General features: G+C 34.7%; 1 protein-coding gene across 3 annotated transcripts; it reads left to right on the plus strand.

Moving 5' to 3' along the window:
• The first annotated feature begins 48 nt into the window (after window positions 1-48).
• On the plus strand, window positions 49-24056 carry LOC127848218 (inositol polyphosphate 5-phosphatase K-like). Of its 3 annotated transcripts, XR_008034423.1 has the most exons (14): window positions 49-373; window positions 3151-3255; window positions 5058-5151; window positions 5484-5600; window positions 7105-7212; window positions 8373-8440; window positions 9220-9331; window positions 10474-10583; window positions 11952-12102; window positions 14886-14960; window positions 17152-17295; window positions 19187-19372; window positions 20226-20336; window positions 20422-24056. XR_008034423.1 is itself a non-coding variant. In XM_052380545.1 (13 exons), exons 1-13 carry the CDS (start codon window positions 180-182, stop codon window positions 20235-20237), a joined length of 1476 nt encoding a protein of 491 aa, XP_052236505.1. In that variant the 5' UTR covers window positions 49-179; the 3' UTR covers window positions 20238-24056. The 3 variants fall into 3 exon arrangements, 2 of the variants coding, with proteins under 2 accessions (XP_052236505.1, XP_052236515.1); XM_052380545.1 differs by having other exon boundaries at window positions 20226-24056; XM_052380555.1 differs by lacking the exon at window positions 14886-14960 and having other exon boundaries at window positions 20226-24056.
• The last annotated feature ends 1568 nt before the right edge of the window (window positions 24057-25624 follow it).

Below are 25624 nucleotides of genomic sequence, written 5' to 3' on the forward strand. Positions count from 1 at the left end.
CGTTTTGACTGGGGCCGTTTTGACTAGCTCCCCTTTTTTAGACTGGTTTCATAACTTTTAATCTGAACTTAGCTAACTTAATAAAAAAATAACTGTTCAAACCAGGAAATGAAGATTGTTGACACGACCCTTCATTGAACCATCATTGGAATATACATGATACATTCTTGCAGTCATTGATGTCAATAAGACAAGACGCATTTAAACTTTTTATTTTGTTTAGTTTGTATCATGTGTATGTGTTGAACTCATATGTTCAAGTTCTTAAACCTTACAACTCAAGCCTGTCAAGAGCAAGAATGCAAAAGGTTGAACAAAAATTGCAAAAAGTCTCTCTGGGACAAGGAAACAATGCAAAAACAAAGACAATCAGGTAAAGACTTGTTCTTTTCTACAACAAGCTACTTTTAATCTTGTTGCAATAATCCAACCACCAGCTATTGACCTTCCTAGACCATATAATAAAAACGTACTCGCCTTAGCCTTTGAAGTGGTCATACAATTTTGCACCTTTGGAGTCTATTATAGACGGCGCATTGCAACTCTCAGCAACCCTTTGGGTTATAAAGCTGAGGGTTGAATTATTGCAACTATTTACCCTCGGGGTCTGAGCTGTAGATATATACCCATAAAAACTCAGAGCGTTCAAGAAGAACTAACTCCTTTGTGTGCCTTATTTCGATCAGGTGCCTAAGTTTTTTATGACGTATTTTCCAATACCAGCACTTATATCACGCGCCAGTCTTCCTGGGGAAACTCATAACAGAAGTTGTAATTCCGCCAACCTCTCGTAAAAATGCGGTTTAAACAGGTCTTTATGAATAACAAAGCTTAAATTATGTCATTTATCGATATTTCATTTTTCTTGCATTTATCGCACTTATATTCTTTAAATCACCATTAAATTCATAAAACATCCATCAAAATACTCTAAATTGCCAGGGACGCTGCAGTATTCAGGGGAGGTAAGACAATTCGCCGTAAATAAGCGCTTTGTTTACCTGGGGCTCATAAGGGGGCATTCATAAATAAGATCGAAGCATTACATTTTAAGATAAAAGACGTCCAATTGAGATGTTTATTGTTAAATTTAAGCTCTTTACTGCAGCGCAATTGCCACAAAAAACTTGCTTTTAGAAGAGGTGAGACATTCCTATGTCCACATTGTGTTTAGGAAAAATATCGTATTATAATGAAAATATGTTTGGTAATTTTACAAATGTGTGTTTATGAGTGTTTAATGTTCTTTTCTGTTACCTTCTTAATTGTTAGTTGTTGCTAATTTTTATAAATATTTAAGACACGCATTACAATAATCTTCAAAATATATGAATAACCTTTCTTTTCTAAAAAAACAACATTAGAATGTCTCGCTCCTAGCTTAAGTATTCGTGTGAGCAAAATAACTATTTATCTACCCCATGTGAGCCCCCATTTGTGACGTCATGAAGACAGCTGGTCGAACTCAGGAGTGCTTCTCAGTGACGTATATCATGTGGGGTAATAGATAGTTTTTAACCGTTTACGACTGTTTTGTTTGTTTATATTTCATTTTTTGGGCAGATTTTGATACAGTTTTAAATACTCTGTCTAAATACCATAGCAGGTTGTCAGTATAGTTGTTGATGTCGAGCATGCGCAGAGACAAAGTTTAACGTGATCGAACTTAGGCACACAGAGCATAATCTACTTCTCTTTAAGTGCTGGGCTCCTCTGACAAGGAGTCTGTTTCATGGGCAGAACCAGTACTTTGTTCCTTTTTGGGAGATCTTTAAAATGTTCCTGCATTGGGTATTGAACTTGTGACCTCCAGGTCGCTAGACAGACACTATTTCCACAACGCAACTAATCTTTTTAATAAATGTAGTGTATTGGTTATTTTGATTTGCATAAGTATGTCTTACAATGTGTAATTATAGAAGTTTAATCGGCCAATTTACTTTAAATGTTGATTTTTAAATCTAAGGAGCAGATGCACAAGGTGGGATCACTTTATACAAAAATAAGGATAACTTGACCATAAACAGTTGAATGTTAAACTTAGTAAGCTTCACACACAAATCCAAGACACAGCTTGTGCTGACAAAATTGAGTATCATATCAGATGGCTTGGTTGTCTTTTTAAGGACTGTTTGTTTCTACCTGTACAAAATTATTTGCTTTAAATATGCATCACATGGTATTATTATAGCGAAATTTTAAACGTGAAAATGATTTCTTAACAAAAAAATTTATGTGTCAGTTTAAGGAAATAGGCAGATGCAGTTTGTAAAATGGATGAAATATGAAAATGAGGCAGAAGTTTACATTATTGGCAGACATAAGTACATGATTGGACCTCAGATGTTAGCCGGAATTCCAAATTATATGAACTTAAGATGACTGGTCGAGATCAGATAAATAGCTTAATTAAAAAATGCTAGCCTAATCCTTGATCACTATGAGATTTTAAATGTAAACTGCAAATCTACTTTGCAGATCCTTATAACATCCATTTTGTCGAAAACAAGCATTAAGAGAACATGTCATTTGAACAAAAAAAATCAAACATATGACAAAAGATACATGTATTTAACACAAGATCTTTAATTAGTTTTTACATAAAAAATAAAATAAAAAAGATACAGATACATTTAAGATTTGCTAAAAAACCCATAAATGATCAGAATATAAATACATGTACAACATTCTTGATATTGATGACTGACACACACTTTTTTGCACATACAAGGCCAATGTTAAAAAGTTCCCTCATGTGTTGCTTTCTTTCATGAATTCCTCTTTGATGGCCTTATTTAGGGGACTTCATGTTTTGTGTGTAATACCATCTAAGGATCCTCTACAAAGATTGTTCAACTCATGCTCCTTGGGTCAAAATTTGACAAACCCCTGGGGTCACAAGATTTGGTAGATTAGACTAACATAGTGAATAATTTTGATTTAAAAATCTCTCAGTCCACAAGGATCAGAGGTTTAAATTAATATTTGGTATGAAGTGGTTTTTGTCTTTTGTTCATTTATTATCAGGCATTATAATAATTGTAAGAATATTAAATGTATGATTTTTGTAAGTTTATTAGCATGTAAAAACCATATGCATTTCTGTTACGAATGTGTTTATTACTCCATATTGTTACAACACATTATCAGAATCTACCTGGTAACCTGGAATGTGGGTGGGACTGGACCATGCAAAGATCTGACAGAGCTGCTTGACCTTCAAGCCAAGACACTGCCTGACATATATGGCATCGGGTAAGTGGATTGTTATTGATAATTGGCTTGATATGAAATCCATTTATGTTCCTTCAGTTGATTCACAGATGTGCGGAAGCATATTGAGTTAATTACTCAATTAACTCACTGCTTATAAATAACACTTTAACATTACCAGTATTTTTGGACTTGAATTTGAAATCGTTTCCTGTGTATTTTAAATAACAAAATCAGCCTATGATTAAATAACTATATCAAGTTTGTGACCTTCTTACACTATCTTTTTTTTTTTTTTTTTTTTTTTTTTTTTTTTTTTTTTAAATAAGAAAACTTTATTTACCTCGTCAATAGGTATGTGTAGGTCGAGGCCATCCTACTCCATACCTTACAAAAATTATGTGTTAGTAGCAATTAAATACAGCCTGTGTTAGTATACAACTAAATGATTTGCACGTTTATAAACAGCGGATGCAAGTTTATATTTAGCAATGTACAATGTATGCATGTATACATAGATACATAGTAGATGACAAACTTTGTGAAAGCACAGAAAATACAAGTAGCAAATATACTTTCTATATAACACAGGGATCTTCATACTTAATATGGAGATTTGTACTACACATATCATTGTTTTCTTTTGTAAAAGGTAAAGAAAGTGTAGATTTGAACAAACAAAATATGTGAAAACAAAACCACAGTGTATAGTTGAAATCATTCATTTCAGTGCACATCAATGTAAAGCAAGTACATTTTAAGTTATGGGTTCATTGATTAATAATCTTACAACTGACCAATTTGGAAATTCCGATCCTTGGCAAATGGTGTGCTTTTGAATTTCCCATGCTAGTTGAAAACTATTTTTTAGCCCTGGTACTGTTGGGATTTTACTATGTTTTTTACAGATAAAAACATACCTTTTCATTTCAAGAAATAAAATATTAATGGGGGTCATTTTTTCAGAACAAATCCCAAGTAGAACATCTTGGCAAGAGATGTTGGGAAAATTGATGTTGTTTAGATTCATTGAATATTTTATATAGTTGATAATGGGTTGAATGTGTTCACATTCCCAGAAAAGATGAGTTAAGGTTTCCTCATGTTTTTTACAAAAAGAACATAGATTGTCGTTAACAATTTTCATTTTATATAACAGAGATTTTGTACCCAAGATTCTGTGTACAATTCTAGTTTGAAGCCATTGTATATATGTATCTCTGGAGTTTTCAAAAACAAAGTTATGTACAAACTTCCAGTCAATGTTATTAAATATTTCATTCCACTTATTTTGACATGTAGGTTTTTCTTTATTAAATGTATATGTGCTACACTTATACACTATCTTGCTCTGAAGTAATTTTTTAAGAATATGGACTTGTTTAGCCATTTTGCTAAATTGATGACTGCTATCCCCATGATATCACCTGTACCCAGTCCCCACCTTACAATGAAGTAATGAAGTAGTGATTTATATACAGGATTTACCATGGAAGTCTGTTTGTTTGTCGAACATTGTACTCCTACACTTTGTTGGTAACCAGAGCACAACATGCTTATAGTTTGCTATCGTTATCACCTTTGTCAGTTGTGCTATGTCAACATTTAATTTGTTCACACTCTTGAACATAAACATCACATATATATTATATATTGCCCAATCTTCATGAACATTTCTCAGCATTTTTTCTCCCAACAATATCTAGGCAAAACTCAAACCTTATTCATCATGCAACTTGTTCTGGATGGTATTTATTGGAATGCATAAACAATTCTGACACCTCTAAATCTGCCCTGGATGGATCATTTTCAACACAATTTTGATATGCACAGCATTTTTCCAGGTTCCAGGAAATGGACCCATCAGAAAGTGATGATAAGACAAATCAGTGGACATCTAGACTGACTGATACTTTGGGAGAACGGGATTACGTCCGGGTATGTTTTTGATAAAAGTACCATGAATTGTATCTGTTGAGACATATTTTCATTATGTCCTTTATTCTGCTGTCTTACATCTTGTGTTTTTTTTTTCAATATGGGTCCCCATACCGTTTTTTTTTAACAAACTATGGTATTGCAAATTTATGGTAGTTTTGGCAGAAGCTGTCATGGATGTTTGCGATATCTTATTGTTTTGCAGACTCACTAATATAAGATCTAACTGTAAAGACACATGGTACAATGCATCAAAGTAATATATTCTCTCACACAAATAAGATTGATCTTAGCAATGTTTATAGCAAGTGGAGCCTGGTTTTGTTTTTCAGCTGAAGGTGATCAGAATGCAGGCCATATCCCTGCAGGTGTATGTGAAGCGCTCCTTGCTACTCAACATCACAAGCGTAGAGTCTGAGTTCTCCAAGGCGGGCATGGGCGGCTGGTGGGTATGTATAATTGCATCTCATTCTAAGAAAATTTGGCCTAATGCATGTGCATCATTGCCATCAAGTGTCACCCCAGATGTGCCAGTGCAGTCTTGCCAAAAAGAGACTTCTTTTATACAAACAATATCATAAAAGCGCAAGTGTTATCCCAGATGTGCAACTGCACAGGCTTATCTGGGATGACACTTTACACACATGCATAAAGCCTGATTTTCCTAGAGTGGGGATCAATGGCATTTACAAGACATGTTGCAGCATGAATCCAGGCATTGATTATAGTATGGGAGTCACATTGGGTTTTGATGGTTGTTTAAGTCTGTAATTATAAATCATTTTTTGTCTAGCAAATTGCTTCTACATATAATAATATAAACACCTGAGTTATGTGCTATTGAACTTTTAGCTCTTTTTATAGTGGAAATGCACAAAGTCTGCACAGGTTCAATAGGTACGACACTTTCCGCTTTTATTGTATTTTTCATTTTAAGGAAGACTACTTCAAGAATACCCAGTTATGGGAGAAAATGTTGTACCTGATTAGCCTGTGCAAACTTTCAAACATGCATTAAACCCCCTTCTTACTGACTGCGGCTTAAATATCACATGTTGCGCATAATTACTGACTTACATGATTAATTTCTATTATGCTAGGAGGACATACTTGGTGTAAGTGACCATCAAGCTTTGTCATTTATGTGTGCCGTGAACAAAAACAAACTGGGTGTGTTTTGGGTTTCTTGATATGTTTTTGTGACATGCTTTACGGTTGTTTGATATGTCCTAGAAAGCAACAATTACCACAAATATATTCAGTTTAATGATTTTCTAAGGATCAAGAATGACTGCAAAGGTGATAATTGATGACTTGTTTTATTGAAGTACTCATATAAATGACAAAACTGATCAATTATTTCTGCTTGTTTGAGTAGTTGTCTTAGAAATGGACTTCTATTTACTGTTTTGGTAGATTCACCCTCCATTTTCACTTTCACAGGCTTACTGTAGCCTTATTCACATCAACCCATACATAAACTTTGTGTTACTACATTCAAACACAAATACAAATATGATTTTGTGTACGCTATGGAACTTTATAAAAAAGATACCCTTTTTATTACAACACCAAGATAAATAAATGTAAAGGTTGCATCAAAGTTCATCAAGTGAACAGTATTTGTGAGTTTAATAGCTTCATCAGTTAGAATCGTAGAAGTAACTGAAAACAAAACTAAATAGAAGACTTGATAATTTAATCTATACCTTAATTTTTTGACATACACTATATAAGACATAAGAACCATGCTTTTAAGTTTTGGATTGAGCATAAAGTTGTACATGTATGTAGTGTTATTGAGATACATGTCAGTGATTTTGTTGTGTAAAACCATTTCTTTGTAATATCAATAACACAGGTAGTTGCTTAAATTGTCCCTGAATAAGGGATCTATCTGAGAACCTGCTGGCAGCAAGGTACATTGTCAACATGGAATTGTGTATTTTTCAGGGAAACAAGGGAGGTGTTAGTATACGCTTTGATATCGGAGGGGTTAATCTGATCATCGTTAACACTCATCTTGCTGCACACCTGGAGCAGATGGCAGAGCGAATTGAGGTGCATGCTCTTATGTTTTTGCTTAAAAGTTTTGAGAGATTTGGCTTAATGCTTGTGCATTAAGTGTTATCCCAGATATTTAGCGAGTGCTGTCTGGGGACAACATTTTCCACTTAAACTGGATTGGTACAGAAAAGAGACTTTCTTTAGACGAGAAATTTCATGAAAGCCAATTGTGATTTCCCTAAATATTTTTATCACAATTTATAAAGAAATATTTTTAACCAGGTTTTCTGAACGAAAAAACTGGTTATTAGATTGGCGAATGTTGGCGGGCGGGCTGGTGGGCTGGCAGGCCTGCGGAACAAGCTTGTCCAGGCCATAACTTTGTCGTTCATTGTGAGATTTTAAAATCATTTGGCGCATTTGTTCACCATCATTAGAGGGTGTGTCATGCGAAAGAATTACGTCAATATCCCCAAGGTCACACTTTGAGTTAAAAGGTCAAAAATGACCATAAATGAGCTTGTCTGGGCCATTACTATGTCATTCATTGTGAGATTTTAAAATCATTTGGCACATTTATTCACCATCATTGGACGGTGTGACACACGAAAGAATTACGTCTATCTCCAAGGTCAAGGTCGCCACGACTAAAAATATATTTATTTCGAAACAAAGGGGTTAATTATAAACAATCAGTTCAGCCTGAGTTGTCTCCTTTTATCAGACTTTTTTGCAAATTGAAAACCTTGTTTTGTGACAATTTTGTCCCTTGTTATTTTTTATGCCCCCGAAGGAGGGCATATAGTGATCGGATCATCGGACCGTCTGTCCGTCTTTCAGTCACACTTTGCGTTGAGGTTTTGCATTAAGGTTTCGAAAATTGTTCTATGTTCCTTCACATAGCAACTTGATATTTAGAACGCATGTGTATCTCATGGAGCTGCACATTTTGAGTGATGAAAGGTCAAGATCATCCTGCAAGGTCAAAGGTAAAAAAAACGTATCAAAGCGGCGCAGTAGGGGACATTGTGTTTCTGACAAACACATCTCTTGTTTATTGGATATAAAAGAAAAAACATTATTTATACACATTTTAATGATTGAAAAAAAAATAAGTCAACATAACTTAAAAATTGTATTTAATCATTCCATGGTATGACATATAATATGATTTTATTGTTTTGCTGAAACGCATATTTTTTTTCAATTTTAAGGATTTTAACACAGTCCTACAGACACAGAAATTTAGGGACCCTGATGTTGAAAATATCTTGGACCATGAGTAAGTGATAATATTGCTCTGTATTTACACACCAGTACATATGTATATATTCATCAAGATTGGGCCCAGGGAAACCTGAATGATGGTAGGACCATTTGGATGGGCTTGAGAGGTTGTACAGTACCTTTGTTTGAATCTGGGTCACGGGTCACATCCTTAAGCTAGGTCACCAAGTCAAATTTTTGCAGAACATGAAACTTGGTCAGAATGTTTATTGCAAAAGTATCAAGACCTTGTTTGTATATGGGTTTATCATATGCAATGATTCAAATACTAGGTCACCTGGCCAAATGTATAATTTAATCATATTAAAACTTAAAATGCTCCAGTCAATAAAAAAAGGATTATTACCCAGGTACACAGTGCTTGATTGAATATGTGAATCGATGATGTTTGCATGATCCAAGTTTAATTGTTAAAAAAACATTGTTAAAAGATGGAGAGGCATGTGTCAATCACCATTATAACTCAATAAGACTTTTCCATTTTGAAACTGTTATTTAAGAAATAATTGTTATGTTCTACGTTTAAAATGTAATTGTAAACATCCTAAAAAGTATATAAAAAAACACCTGAAGACTAGTAGCTAATAATTTAATGGATTATAATTTATGTGAACTGTAAATTTTATCCATTACTTAGTGTCAACTTCCATTCATTGATTATTTAAAATCAATTTTTACATTAGACCGAAGAATGTTCAGAATCATGGGGCCTGTTACTGGGAGCTGTTTTGTAATTTTCACTACCAGATTCTCATTTATTGTTCCCTATTTCAGCTACGTGTTTTGGATGGGTGATCTCAACTGCAGAATAGAGGGTCTCAGTAAAAATGAAGTGCTGAAACTTATTGAGGAAAATAACATTGAAAAGCTGCTGAAACACGATCAGGTATATAATCAAGCATGCATTACACAGTAGATTTTTAGAAATTAACATGTGTACATGAATTTTACTCTTCATAGATTTAATATGAAGCAACCTTCATAAAATCTTGAAATCAGTGGATATGGTGTCCGCCTAGCGATCGGGAGGTCACGGGTTCAATCCCCACTGTGGGAGCGTTCTTTAGATCTCCCCCATAGACACCCAGGAAATGGACTCAAGAGCATTTCAAATAAGCCTTAGACTTTCTATGCAATCAAGCTTGAATAAATAGGTTAAATTTTTTTTTTTTTAATTAAATCACCTAAATATTTGAAAACAATCAGATAAATGGTTGGAACATAGCGTCACTCTGCGGATGTTATTCACATGGGAGATTTTATGTATGTTTTTAGATTAGTAAATTTGTTGATAAAATAATTGATGCTCATTATAAACAAATATAATGGTGATGTTGTTTGTGTGTGTTTAACTGTGTTATGCTTAATTTATTTAAAAAGGAGGTAAAATACTCAAAATAATGGCATGAGACGGCTGCTCTGTAAATAATATTAGTAACATTTGGAGGAATATACCATTCTACCCCCCCCCCCCCCTCCCAATCCATTTCAAAGCTTAGAGATAACATCATCAATTAAACTACTTAAGACTCAAATATAGCTGCTAAATGTTGTCAACCATCAAATATTGTTGGTAATAAAAAGCTTCTTTTTATATTTATGGACAATCTTGTCGTGCAACAAAATTGATATCAGATTCTTAGTGATGCATGGTAAACTGTAAACCTCAAAGTAATTACAGGTTATCATGTCATATTGAATTTAACAACTGCATCAGAATCACAAATTGTTGTCTGTTGGTCAGAAACTACGATAAAAAAAGATTGATTTTAAGTTGGTGGTCACAATTCTGGACATATTGGGTTTCTTCTGAGTACTCTCCTTTTCCTCCTCAGCACAAGAAAACATCAACAGTTTTATATGTTTAAGAAAAAAATGCCTGTAAAGTGGAGCTGTAAGACATAATTCGTCTCAGCTTTCATGAGTCTAGTGACATGTAATTGGGTTGGAGTGCTGGGGCACACAATGAGGCCTCAGACATGGAAGGACCTTATGCAATTTTAATCACCCATGTGATATGTATTGTAGCTGAAGCAAGCACAACAGGAAGGCCTGATGTTTGTGGACTTCAATGAAGGACCTATCACATTCAAACCTACCTACAAGTTTGACAAAGACACTGATGTTTATGATACGAGGTATGACGCTGCAAATAGAGCTGCAACGATTCGATCCGATTTATCGAAAATCGATTCGAAATGCTTCGATTCGATTACGATACCAAACCTACCAAATTCGATTCGATTCTTTAACATATATACATATATATACATAGATACGTAAAGCGCGCTGTATTCTGACTATTGATACAGGAAGGTGTAGGTTTTATCTTTACCTGTAATTACAACGCGCGCGATTGGTTGCTTATTACTTTAGTCATCCAATCAATAAGCCCGTTACGATCTACTTTCGGAAAAAAGCGTCAAAATGGCTGAACAAGTTGTTGCCGACAAATTGAAATTATCAGATGCGCCTAAGAAGCTAAAATCAAAAGTGTGGCAGTATTTTGGGTTTCGGGATGGTAGCCCTAACAATAAAGCAAAGTGTAAACTGTGCTTCACGGATGTGGGGTACGCTAAGTCAGGCTCAACCACTTATCTAATTTAATGCAATATGTCAAACGCAAACATAACGTTGATTCAGCAAGACAAAGAGGTCGCACAAGTGCAACTACTCAAGTCGCCAGCCAGAAAAGTAGTTCTATTTCTGTTAGAGTTTTGTTAAGTTTATTAGAGAATGTGATTTGTCCTACAGGTAACAGGTGATGCTGTCATGGCACAGTGGTAGGCATGCTTAAAGCGGTTTTGGGTAAAGGTGTAATAGTACTATCATTCGACTGATTCCAGATACGTTCTTATGATTATTTATTTATTTTTTATATTATTGTGTAATCAACACAATCTTCTAGTCATAAGTTTTTATATTAAAATTGAGTCCTAATTTGCTATTCTTTTTTATGTGTTTTATTGAAATCACATTTGAACAGAAATGTTAATTTTGAGGCATAAGAGTGAATATATAATAAAACTAGGTTTGAAGATGAATCGAATCGAAAAAATCGGTATCGGAGTGTCTGAAATCGAAATCGAATCGAGCTGTTGGTGAATCGTTACAAAGTATATCATTTGGTTACATTCATGCCCTAAAGGCATCCTTTTGACTCAGCTGAGCATTTAGTGCTGAATTATGGCCCTTTGTTTTGTTTTTCAACTGTAAAATATAACATGATTTGTCTGTGTACAAACATTTATTGTATGGTCTTTTTAACTGTTCTAGTTTTTATCCTAATTGGCACCAAAATTGTGTACTTTTTTAACTATCAGATAGAATGAAGATGTCATTGAATAAGGTTTTTGATTAAATATAGATTACATTACAGTACAATAGATGGTATACATCAAGATATAAGACCAATAAGGCATCCATTGAGATGTAAGTCTAAGTTAAGAGGGATGATGCTACAATAGTTTCACTCTAAACACTGCTCTGTGTGTGCATGCTTGCAGTACAAAGGAGCGAGTACCGTCCTGGTGTGACAGAATACTCTGGAAGGCGCACGCTGACATCGACGGACTTCAGGTCCAAAAACGGAAATACTACAGTCCAGCCTACAGTTACGGTGACCATAAACCAGTCGCGGCAAAGTTTGATGTCAATGTGAGTATGGTTATTAAGGTGGTGCTGTAATCTTGCATGCTGTCTTTGTTTTAGATTTCAGACTTTGTCCGTGCCTAGCTTTTGATGGAACGAAAATAAAATGATCTTTTAGACAATTTAGATATGCTATATATAAAGTTTTGCCAGTTTGCTAATTAACCTGTTAGGTAATTAATTTGCATGTTTAATCTATCATGTATTCTTTTGCATCCAATTTGAATTGCGTCTTATGGATATATGATAATTATAAAATATAATTATTTACCAGCTTTTGAACTAATTTGAAAATCCGGGTTATAAGATTGGGGTATGGTCGGAGGAAGGGATGGAGAGGAGGGGTAGAAGGTCAATCATACTAAGGATAGAAAAACAGCTTGCGCTTTATAAACTTGAGTTTTTATGGAGATGACACTCAAATTGCGCATGTATGCTAATTGCACTAAGTTTTGAGTCACACACAAATTGACTCATATTTTTTAATCTCAGATTTTCACCTACAATTCATGATCGTAAATAAATTTTTAGCACAGATAAAGTTTATGAGAATCTATTTGCCTTAATTTTATAACTCCAATCCTGTTTTAATCTCGACTGCCTTTGGAGAAAACTCGAGGTGTTGTCATAGCCAGTTTTTGCGGTGCTCTTGTTTAAAATAAATGACGGTCATAAATCTTGACAGATGAATGCAAGAAGTCAGTTGATTGCTTTTGTTTTATATTATTTCAAGAACAACAGTTTAATATCAATTTGATTTTGAAAATCAGTATTTTGATAAAATAGTGCATATCAACAACTTGGCTTTCTTCATCAATTTTCGTTCATGTTTAAGTTGTTAAGTGTTACTTTATAAGCTTCACTGGCCAAAGGCCAGCGGGGCTTATGTCATGGTCCTGTGTCTGTCGTGTGTGCGTCCGTGCGTTAACTCTTTCTTTAAACATCTTCTTCTCCTAAACTACTAGTCCAAATCTGATGAAATTTCTTAGGAATGTTCCTGTGGTGAACATCTTTCAAATTTGTTAAAATTATGCCCCTGGGGTCAAATTTGACCCTGCCCCGGGGGGTCAAAAAATTGAAAATTTGCTCATAAAATATATAAGGCCTATTTTGTGCAAACTTTATAAATCTTCTTGTCCATAACCATTAGGCCTAGGGCTACCAAATTTGGTATGTAGTGACATCTTATAGTCCTCTACCAAGTTTGTTCAAATTATGCCCCTGGGGTCAAATTTGACCCTGCCCCGGGGGGTCAAAAAATTGAAAATTTGCTTATATAAGGCCTATTTTGTGCAAACTTTAAAAATCTTCTTGTCCGTAACCATTGGGCCCAGGGCTACCAAATTTGCTATGTAGTGACATCTTATAGTCCTCTACATATATGCCCATGGGGTTAAATTTTACGCCCCGGGGTGGGGGGTCAAAACATTGAAAATTTGCTTATATAAGGTCTATTTGTGCAAACTTTAAAAATCTTCTTGTCCATAACCGTATGGCGTAGGGCTACCAAATTTGGTATGTAGTGACATCTTATTGTCCTCTACCAAGTTTGTTCAAATTATGCCCCTGGGGTCAAATTTGACCCTGCCCCGGGGGGGGGGGGGGGGTTAAACAATTGAAAATTTGCTTATATAAGGCCTATTATGTGCAAATTTTAAAAATCTTCTTGTCCATAACCATTGGGCCTAGGGCTACCAAATTTGCCATGTAGAGACATCTTATAGTCCTCTACCAAGTTTGTTCAAATTATGCCCCTGGGGTCAAATATGACCCTGCCCCGGGGGGGGGGGGGGGTAAAAAATTGAAAATTCGCTTATATAAGTACTATTTTGTGCAAACTTTAAAAATCTTCTTGTCCATAACCATTTGGCCTAGGGCTACCAAATTTGCTATGTAGTGTTATTATTGTTCATCATTATCTTGATGAAATCTGGGTTGGGATTGTATTTGGGTCATTTGAGGTAAAAAACTAGGTCACTAGGTCAAATAATAGAAAAACCGTAAACAATTTGTTTGTGTAGACAGTAGAGGTCACAGTTTTCATCCAATCTTTATGAAATTTGGTCAGAATGTTTAAAACTGGGTTGGGATTGTATTTGGGTCATCTGGGGTCAAAATAGGTCACTAGGTCAAAAACTAGGTCACTTGGTCAAATAATAGAAAAACCTTGTTAAGCCAATAGAGGTCGCAGTTTTCATCCAATCTTTTTGAAATTTGGTCAGAATGTTTATCTTGATTAAAACTGGGTTGGGATTGTATTTGGGTCATCTGGGGTCAAAATAGGTCACTAGGTCAAAAACAAGGTCACTTGGTCAAATAATAGAAAAACCTTGTAAAGTCAATAGAGGTCACAGTTTTCATCCAATCTTTATGACATTTGGTCAGAATGTTTATCTTGATGAAATCTGGGTTGGGATTGTATTTGGGTCATTTGAGGTAAAAAACTAGGTCACTAGGTCAAATAATAGAAAAACCTTATGTAGGCAATAGAGGTCACAGTTTTCATCCAATCTTTATAAAATTTGATCAGAATGTTTATCTTGATGAAATCTGGGTTTGGATTGTATTTGGTAAGTCAGGTGAGCGATTCAGGGCAATCATGGCCCTCTTGTTATTGTTATTACACAGCATGATAATGCTAAACTTTTTGTTCTTGATTTGAAGGCTACAATCCAAAAGCAACTGAGTTTTGCTTGCATAATAAATGCATTATATTCCTTTCAATCCTTTGCTATTTGTCATCACATATGTATTGGAAAACACTAGTTTGGCCCTTTGTTACATTGTAGTTGTTGCACTATAAAAGCCACATGGCTTATAAGGAGAGTGACCACAAGCCCATGAGTGGAGCTTTTGATGTCAAAGTAAGTTCTTATGACAACTGTAGCAAAGATTGTTTGCCAACAGGATCAGCCTGATCTATATCTCAGTATATACTATTAATATATGAGTCAGTTTCTGATAAAACTGGGCATACTGTATGTGCGTAGAGTCTTCTCAGATTAGCCTGTGCAGTCCTCACAGGCTAATCAGAAACGACACTTTCCGCCTAAATTAGATTTTTGCTAAGAAGAGACTTCATTAAAATGAAAAATGTCATAAAAGCGGAAAGTGTCCCTAATCTGGGACGAGACTTTATGCTTGTGCATTAAACCCAGTTTTCTCAGAACAAAGCTCCTATTTTGGGCATTCCTTATGACTAACAGTGCATGAAATATAATTGGTGTGTAATTATTTTTTATCCTCATACTTAAATCTTATGTAACATTGTAAATTTCCCATTTTTCAAATTTGGTGTTTTTTTACCTGTTAAGACTGCATGGTAAATATGTTTACCGGTATGTAGAATTTGTGGATTTTAAACGGAAACAGAAATTGGCACATGACTTCTTTTGTTATGTTGAGTACCTTGGGAATATAAGTTGACAATGCCAAAATTGAATTCTTGTTTTTTTGCTTTGAAATATGCTTTATACTTTGAAACAAGATACTTTGATCTCGACATGGTAGAATGACAGGGTGATCACATGATATAAAAAATAAAGATGTGCATCATGCATGTTTGCCTTGATTTATTGGATACACTTTTGCTTTTCTATTATTTTTTTGCATGAATATTTGTTTAACCATTCTGTAAATACATGTTGTATGTTTAACATTCCTCTGTAGTTTTAACTTCAATGTAATCAGGGTAATTTTGTGGTTTGCATTTTGTCAATGTATATTCTATAGGCTTTTATGATAAGATATTTATATACACATTTGTGTAATTACAAATGCTTGTTTCATGATGTAATTTGTAAATTTGCTGCTCTTGCATACTGCAAGGCTAAAATGGGTAGTAATTTTTTTTATTGTTTTTGCAGCTTTTCCCATACCTATTAATCAGCTGTTCTCATTTAACCCTTAACCACTTAGATACGTATTTGTATATATTTGTAGTCCCATAGAAAGTTAAGTTTAAGTAAAGACCTTTCTGACTAAGTTTTAAAGGCTTCATGTCCAACCCTCAGATACTGATGAGCAGCAAACAGCATACAACCTAAACAGACTGCGAGTTACACCCAGTAGCCATTTTCACTTTGCTTCTGAGCAGGAAAGGGTTAATCAGCTGTTCTCAATTTATGATTAGCACTGCATAGAAACATGCCCCCCCCAAATGTTTTTCTTATTTTTGAAAGATCATCTATTAAATAATCACACACCCACATTATACCCCTTCTCTCCCCCAACCCCCACCCCCTCCCCACCCCCCCCCCCCCCCAAAAAATTTTTTTTTTTTGTTTTCATTTTTTTTTTCAAGATCATCTATTAAATGATCACACATTATACCCCCCCCCCTTTCCATGATGGCTTAAGTTATACTGTCAAGCACTCGAATAGTCGAGCGCGCTGTCCTCTGACAGCTCTTGTTTTGTTTGGAATAAAACGCTCTTTGAACAAAATATTCCATAAAAGTGGAATACTTGGTCCCAGACAAGCCTTTGCAGTCCTGTGTGAACTGCAATGTCTTATCTGGGATGATTCTTGAGGCTCAGGTTTGAAGCCCAGTTTGAGAAGAGCCTGGTTCATTTATTTTTCATGTATTGGTTAGAATTACAAAGATTTGTCACATTTTTATGGTGATACTTTAATCACACCATTAGTCACCTACAGTCCATAAATTCAATCATTTGAATGAATTTTTAGTCATGAATTACTACTTAAAACAACTTTTCTATTACTGCTTAGTGAACTTTATGCATATGTTTAGGATATTATTATTTTTTTTTTTTATAATTTCACTGACAGCAATGGAAAAAAAGGGTTCCAAAGCCACCAAAATCCTAACAAAAGCTTTAAAAACCTAACTTTTTCATCAAAACCTCTTAATTAGTTTCAACGTTATTTCATAGTTAATTAATGCTAAGCTATTGAAAATATGATGAGCTCAAATGATTTGAGCATTCAGAATTAAATGTGGCCAACTGTTGATGTATTGAACAGTTTGATTGCTCTAATTTATATACTTATTTTTAATTTGTTTGATTAGTGTTTTTGTTGACTATATTGCAGATTTTCACAGAGCAGCCATATCCATTTGTGAACTTTGACCCGATCTCAAAATGGCAGTATGGGAAAGATGGAACATTCCATTACACAGTCAGAAAGGGTATACAACCAGACACCTCCAGCTGGGATTGGATTGGACTCTACCCTGTATGCTGTTTAGTTTAAACCTATTTATTTTAGCTTGATTGCATAGAAAGCCTAAGGTCTATTTGAAATGCTCTCAAGTCCGTTTCCTGGGGCTTGAACCATTACTTGGTGTCTTTGGGAGAGATAAGAAGAACGGTCCAACAGTGGGGATCAAACAGATGACCTCCAGATCACTAGGCGGACACCATATCCACTATGCCACGGCAATCATGTATGCTGTTTGCATGTAGCTGAGACATAAATTCCTGTAGAGACATAGTTTGCTTTAGAGACCTAGTTTGCTATAAAGACATTGTTTGCTATAAAGACATTGTTTGCTATAGATAGAGACCTAGTTTGCTTTAGAGACCTAGTTTGCTATAAAGACATTGTTTGCTATAGATAGAGACCTAGTTTGCTTTAGAGACCTAGTTTGCTATAAAGACATTGTTTGCTATAGATAGAGACCTAGTTTGCTTTAGAGACATAGTTTGCTATAGAGACATGGTTTGCTATAGATACAGTGTTTGCTATAGATAGAGACATTGTTTGCTATAGAGACATAGTTTGCTATAGAGACATAGTTTGCTTTCGAGACATAGTTTGCTTTCGAGACATAGTTTGCTTTCGAGACATAGTTTGCTTTCAAGACATAGTTTGCTTTAGAGACATAGTTTGCTTTAGAGACATAGTTAGTTATGGAGAAATAAATGGGTTGGCTGAGGATCATTCTGGGAGCCGTGTAACTCTGCCTATGGTGCATATGGATGTTTTTACAAAAAGAGAGTAAACACTAACTGTCGTGTTTTTAATTTAAACACATGATGCTGTTGCATAAAGTAATACTTGTCATATGTCTAATGTATATACAATGACAACATATCTGTTAGGAATCATGTATATGAAATCCAGTTTTACATTAAATTATTTGAGATGAACCATAGAAGTATACATTTAGTAGCAAACTGTAATTGAGCATTCAATTGTTTAGGCACATAACGCAACTTAACACATTTCACTAGATTACATAATTTAAATCATTTTACATTGTGACTTGTCAGACAAAAATATTATTTGGCATATTTAAGTGATAGTGATTGATGGCAGATACATGACCTGACTAGGCTTGTTTGCTTAGATACATGTCCCAACCAGGCTTTTTTGCTTGTGTACATGATCTGACCAGGCTTGTTTGCTTAGATACATGTTCCAACCAGGCGTGTTTGCTTGTATACATGACCTGACCAGGCTTGTTTGCTTGGATACGTGTCCAAACCAGGCTTGTTTGCTTGTATACATTACCTGATCAGGCATGTTTGCTTGGATACATGGCCAAACCAGGCTTGTTTGCTTGTATACATGATCTGACCAGGCTTGTTTGCTTTTATACATGACCAGGCTTGTTCGCTTGGATACATGATCTGACCTGTCTTGTTTGCTTAGACACATTACATGATCAGGCTTGTTTGCTTGTATACATGATCTGACCAGGCTTGTTTGCTTGGATACATGGCCCAACCAGGCTTGTTTGCTTGTATACATGATCTGATCAGGCTTGTTTGCTTGGATACATGGCCCAACCAGGCTTGTTTGCTTGTATACCTGAAATGGCCAGGCTTAATTGCTTGGATACATGGTGACAAATATCTTTATATTATTTTGTGACAAAATATCTCAAACTTGTGTTGACTCAATTACCAATGTAACTATATTGTGCATAAAAGAGCCTTTATATTATATATTTGTATAATATTTTTTTCTAACTCGAATGCTTGCAATAGGGGAAAGATCTCAAACAGATAACAAACTGAACCACACACATATTGTTTCACTGTTATTGTCTTCTACCGGCATAATTACAAAAAAATACCAACAACACCAGTTCATTTATAGCATATTTGTCTGTAAACAGGCGAATTTCAAGACATTTGATGATCAAAAAACATTTGTATATGCGAGGAACAATGCAGAGGACTACAAGGAAGGGGCTGCATTGGCGTTTGCTGGCAAAGATCTGAAAGTGCCTCCTGGAAAATATGTGCTCTGTTACATCAGCAAATACAAAACATGGCTTAGGGGAATGAGCAATGTTTTTGAGGTAACTGTTTATCTGTAATATTTGAGGTAACTGTTTATCTGTTATATTTGAGGTAACTGTTTTTCATATAATATTTCAGGTAAATGTTTATCTGTAATGTTGAAGGTAACCGTTTATCTGTAATATCTGAGGTAACTGTTTATCTGTAATATCTTAGGTAACTGGTTAATAATATTTGAAGTAACGGTTTATCTGTGATATTTCTGGTTTCTTAGTAAAACAATTTATTTAACTAGTAATTATTTTACAACAGGCTAAGTGTTTGGCAAACTGTTACTTAAGCTTCTGTGTAATTTTCAACAAACTATAAAGGTATAACTTAAGCTCAACTAGTAGAAGGCAGAACTGTCACTGCAGGGTTTGTAAGTTGTCACCCTGGCCCAGTTAAATAGTTTTTAAGGGGATTGGTTACATACAGGGGTTTGATTTCTCCTCCTTTCAGCTCATTTCCTCCCAGTCAATGTAAAAATATACCAATATACCAATGGTTCTAAACTTTGCTGGATTTATATACAAACGAAGAGTAAAGTTGAACCCTTCAAGGGGGTATTGGTCATTGTTCTGCCCTGGAGCGGTTGTTTAATCACACCCTTGTATAAAATAATTTATTTGTACATTTTCTCTACCTCTAAGTAAAGTAGGGCAGTTGTCAGTTACAGCATAAGTATGGGCATTTTTGTGCTGGTAAATTGCTTAGAGATAAGAGATAATCTTATCAAGAACATTGTCATTGGGCAGGTTGACTTATGTTAAACACAGAAATTCAGATGTTTTAATGTAAGCATAATACTATTGAACTATTACACCCTAGCATTATGCTATTAAATTCATACATGTTGCTGTCTCTTTTCAGATTGTACCTTAGAGAATCCTAATCACTAACTAACACACGAGAAGTGCCTAGTTATAGCCTCACAGAACACCATTCATTTGCCTATCAACCTTGTTACCAAAGAAATTAATGATTATAGATTGTAAGATATCTAAATGTACATTATGGATTATTTGCGCGTTGGAACTTTCTTACCATAGCAACTTCTGGTAAATTAATGTACACTATTGCTGAACTATGCATATGCCTTTTTTTTCTACATTTATACTGTTTTACATAATTGATTTGTTTTTTTACATGTAAGTAATATTCAGACTTTTGTTGTACTAATATATATATTTTTTATTTAAAAAGTGTATAAAATACTACATGTACATTTGTTGAAATAATAGGGGTACTTCTTGTGGTTTGCCAAGGTAAAAAAATGCAGACTCATGTTTGAAGATGATCAAATTTACAGTTTATCTATTTTACAATTTATGTATATGTTGTTATCAAAGTTGTGAACAAAAGTCAGCTGCAATTATATGGGGTTTGTAAATTATTTTGCTCATAATTATTTCTGTAAGGGTCCATTGGTTGTTGTTGTCCATGCTCCAAATGGGAGGCACATAGTCAGAGCTCCAGATAAGATGCGTACCTGCCTATTTACGAATTGAACAATCTAAAAATCGGTTCAGTGCGTAACATTACGCAATGCAAATTGATAAGTTTTTTTTAATCCATTAAAGTGCGTAACCAGTTTAATCAATAATCCAGATGAGTATGAATCAAAGGAAAGTCAATCAAAATAAGCATGTAACAAAATGGCGGCCCATCATGTTTGTGGATCAAAAAAGGGACGTTTTTTTTACAGAAAGTCTGTTCATATCACCTTTTAAAATATATTTTGTTTGCATGTATTTATAACAAATAATAATATTTCTCGATTTAACATGCCATGTACTATGTCAGTTTTCTATTGAAATGGAAAATACCCCTCCATATTCCTAAATACCCTTTATTGCTGAAACAAAGGAGTAAAATATGCTTTAACAATAATATCAGGGGGTATAATACCCTTTAGCCTAAATCCTTATCTGGAGCTCTGCACAAAGTTATCACATTGTCCTTTCTTCCCTCTTACTGTCTGTCTGTCTGTCTGTCTGTCGCGCTTTTTGAGAAGAGCATAAATCAGGAAAAATTTAAAGGGATTTAAATGTAACTTTTTTTAAATTTAGAGGGCTTTAAAGGGACGTGCAAAGAGCAAGAACAACAACTATAATCAGGAAGGAAGTTTTTCCCCTTAAGTTATTTTTCTTTTGTGGAGGAGAACTTACATAGTCTTGAAAGTATTCCATTTAAACATGGAACCTCTGTAATTTATAAATGGCTTAGAGATAAAGTGCTGATTAAAAGCACCATAACTTTGCAGTATTTGTATAGTTATTGCAAGTGTCAATTTTCCTGTACACTTTATAATTCGATTAAAATGGAAATTATTAAGTTGAAACTTTAAAGATGTACAGAAATCTTTAAGGAGAGCCCAATGACATAGTGTTTTTTTTTAGATTATTACCAAAATAGCATTATAGCGATTTACATGAAACCTCATTTAATAATGGTCGAATTCTTGAAGAGAAAGTGCTGAGTACAAGAACAAAAAACTCATTATTTAATTTTTTTTAGTAATTGCCATTCATTAAATTTTCATGTAAATTAAAAAGAAACATCATACATCCTTAGAGGTCATTGAGATTTCTTTTTTCAATATTTAAATGATATTGTCTGTTTTCTTAAACTTTGAAGGTCGAACAATTCTTTGCAGGGATTTTGCTTGGACAGTGACATCCCTTGTTGAAGATATTTAATGCTCATATTTTATTTTGATCTGGTTTTATACATTTAATCCTTTCATGTTTAAATAACCAAAGCATGTGTTTGTAAATAGATGTGTTGTTCAGTAAATTTAATAAATGTAGTTTTGGGCAATTATTTACACTGTAGTTGATAATGTTAGATTAAAATATCTCATTTTTTGTTTACCGGTAATTTTTGATTGATTTTGAACTTTATGTTTTCAAACTTGTCATTTAGTTTCCAAAAATTTTCTATTTGTATTGTTATTTCTGTAAATACCGCTTGATGGGTCATTATTGGGTAAGGAACTACTAAAATGTACCCCTAGTACTCTTAAGTATACTTTAATGTACCTGGGTATGGTAAATATACAAACACGTACTGGACTAATTTAGACTGCACCCAAGTTTTAATTCCGCCCCAAATCCGATGTCGTAAAACTCGCTAAGGAAACAAAAACAAAATTTTTCTTTCGATAAAACCTGCTTCAACATGTTTTTTGAGAGGCAGTTTTGATAATATACAGGCCATTTTACTGAATATTGACATAAATATGAACATTATTAATTTGAAGTATATTTTCCATACTTGGGGTACATTTAAGTATACCTAAGAGTACCAGAGGTACATTTATTTAGTTCCCGAACCCACAATGATCAATCAAGCGTAAATAAGAGCTACATGTTAGCAATCTTTAACTTCCCTCAGATGAATGAAATACAGCTTCATTCACTTAGATGTCCACAATATTTGTGGAGTTTTTTAATCCCCCACAAAAAAATTTGCGTCAAGATATATAGTTTTGGCGTTGTCCGTCACAATTTCTTTAGTGCTTTATCTAAAATAACTTTAAAAGATTTTAACATGTAACTTCATAGGTGTATAGATATTAATGAAGAGAAGTGCCTTGCACGGGAACAATAATGCTGTACTTTGTTAAAGAAGAGGATATTGCCCTTTGTTGATGATGTAACTTTTCAGGGCTATATCTCAGATATGATACAAGAATTAAACTTCATGGGTATATTGATATCAATGCGGAGAAGTGCCATGCTCAAATGACCTTTTTTTAGCTCGGCGTTTTTGGAGAAAACCCGAGGTATTGTCAAAGCCAGCTTGTCGTCCGACATCTTACGTCCGCCGTCCGCGTCGTGCTAAAACCTTAACATTTTGTTAAGGTTTTGAACATTGGCTCTAAAATCAAAGTGCTTCCACCTACAACTTTGAAACTTCATATGTAGATGCACCTGAATAAGTTCTTCATGCCACATCGATTTTGGGGTCACTAGGTCAAAGGTCAAGGTCACTGTGACCTTAAAAAAAATAATTCTGACAAGCTTTCATTTATTAAAAACTGCACCCGTAGCAGAGTGTGGCACCCGTTATGCGGTGCTCTTGTCTAGTTCTGCACACATTAATAACTAAATTATTTGGCGAGGGATATCAATTCAACGCAATTGCTTGTATGTTATGTCATTGCATTAGGAGATCAAATGTCAACAAATTTTACAATGCGAACGACTCATTTATCTCGTTGTTAGCATGGAAAAAACTTTTTTCCTTGGAAAAAAGTGTTTCAGATAAAAAAATATTGACATATCATTAAAAAATGTCTGTTCATTAGTGCATGGACAATATATGAAAGAATATGTTTTAAGTTAACTATTCTTGTAAATATAAAATATATATGTATATGTGAGCATAGTCATGCAAAAATGGGTTTTTCGATGTATGCCGCCAGCGTAGCTCCAGACCAGTGTATTTGCACAGTCTTGTCTGGAGCTACACTAAACACACACTAGCAATTTTCGTATTACTCGGCTCATATACTGTTGATCGCATTCTAGCTACGTTTCAGGTTTAAGGTGTTAAACCAGCTCTTCCATCTTGTGACATAATCCATATCTTTCTATTTTTAGAAAAGAACACACTCGTTGTTAAGTTTAATGTTAATACTATTTTATTATACAAGTTTATTATATATACATATAAAATAAAAACTTGTAAAGAAAACATGTATTGTAGAGTTTTATCATTGCTACTTGGTCCCACCATGTCACATTAAAAAAATGAAAATCGGATGTTGTTCCTGACACGGTTCACAGATAAATAATAAACACTTGTTTATTTATAAACGCGTGAAGTGGTGTATATGTTTATCATTTTCTATAGTATACTATTTTTACACTGAAACCTCGTTATTCGTATTTGCGTTACTCAAAAGCATAATTTCTAAAATGATAAAAATGAGATGTTGATTTTTTATGCGCCCCAACGGAAAGGTATTACATTGTCATTAATTTTGAGACATTCCGCTTGTCATTACTGCATTTGAGTTATGCATGCATATCGTTATAAACTGAAAAGTTTTAGAGCGGAAAAACCGCGAACGACAATATATAAACAACCAATCCACAAAACGCGGAAGACTTAAGTTTTTTCATAGAGGATCAAACCAAAAACCTTATGGCGCAAGGCGGACACCATATAACAGTAGTAAACATTAACTAGAAATTGCGCGGCAGAGGCCGACGCGTATCCCCACGCCGCACGTTTGACCCAGGGGCGCCGCAGAATCGGTAAAGGGGCCATACATAGTTGAGAGTTACCGTATTGTCATAAGAGAGATTCAGTATCAATTTGAAGTAAATCGGTGTAGAAATGAAGAAATTACTAGTATAGTAAAAGGCAATTTTGAGTGGGTGTGGCCTATGTGGGCGGGGTGCCCCAGGGTTGGTAATGGGGCCATGCATAGTTGAGATTGACTGTATGTCATAAGAGAGGTTCAGTATCAATTTGAAGTGAATCGGTGTAGAAATGAAGAAACTATAGTAAAAGGCAATTTTAGGTGGGCGGGGCCTATGTGGGCGGGGCGCCCCAGGGTTGGTAATGGGACCATGCATAGCTGAGATTGACCGTATTGTCATAAGAGAGGTTCAGTATCAATTTGAAGTGAATCGGTGTAGAAATGAAGTAATTATAGTAAAATAACTTAAAAAAATGAGTAAAAATCTCTGACCCGGCCCCACACCAACCACCCTAACTTTTGACCCAGGGTCAGATCAAAATTCCAAATAGTGCAGGGTCGCTCATACGGTACCATGTGTGTAAGTTTCAAGGTTCTAGTGCTAATAGTGTATGAGGAGATAGTGGCCAGGACGGACGGACAGACAGACAGACGGCGGAGATAACCACAATATCCCCACGCTTTTCAAAAAGCGTGGGGATAATAAATTGTGCAAAATTACATTTAATTTACACAAATTATCGCAATTTTGAGTGAACATTTTATCGGCATGTCCGTGCATCTTAAAAATCCATGGATTCTTGTACCGGACAATTAAGTTAAATTTCTCCGAGCCCCGAAAATAAGTATCAGAGCCCAGAAAATATGTATCAAAAAGCCCATACATGGAGGTATTGGACGACACCCAATTAGGTCATAGAATAGGTTTATTGTATTATATGCTGATTTATGGAAATGTGTATCAGTTTCTACTGTTTACGCACATAAAACTATTTAAATACTTAACTAGTTTCAACAAATTTTTATGACTTACATACCGGCTTTTAAAAGGTTT

The sequence above is a fragment of the Dreissena polymorpha genome, chromosome 1, assembly GCF_020536995.1.
Source record: "Dreissena polymorpha isolate Duluth1 chromosome 1, UMN_Dpol_1.0, whole genome shotgun sequence".
NCBI lineage: Eukaryota > Metazoa > Mollusca > Bivalvia > Myida > Dreissenidae > Dreissena > Dreissena polymorpha.

What these genes read in the sequence shown, in the direction of transcription:
- LOC127848218 (XM_052380545.1), top strand. Translation starts at nt 180, where the DNA reads ATGTCAATAAGACAAGACGCATTTAAACTTTTTATTTTGTTTAGTTTG. An exon ending in CCTGACATATATGGCATCGG is followed by an intron (nt 3,256 to 5,057) that starts GTAAGTGGATTG and finishes GCATTTTTCCAG; the next exon opens with GTTCCAGGAAATGGACCCAT. An exon ending in AGCTGCTGAAACACGATCAG is followed by an intron (nt 9,332 to 10,473) that starts GTATATAATCAA and finishes TATGTATTGTAG; the next exon opens with CTGAAGCAAGCACAACAGGA.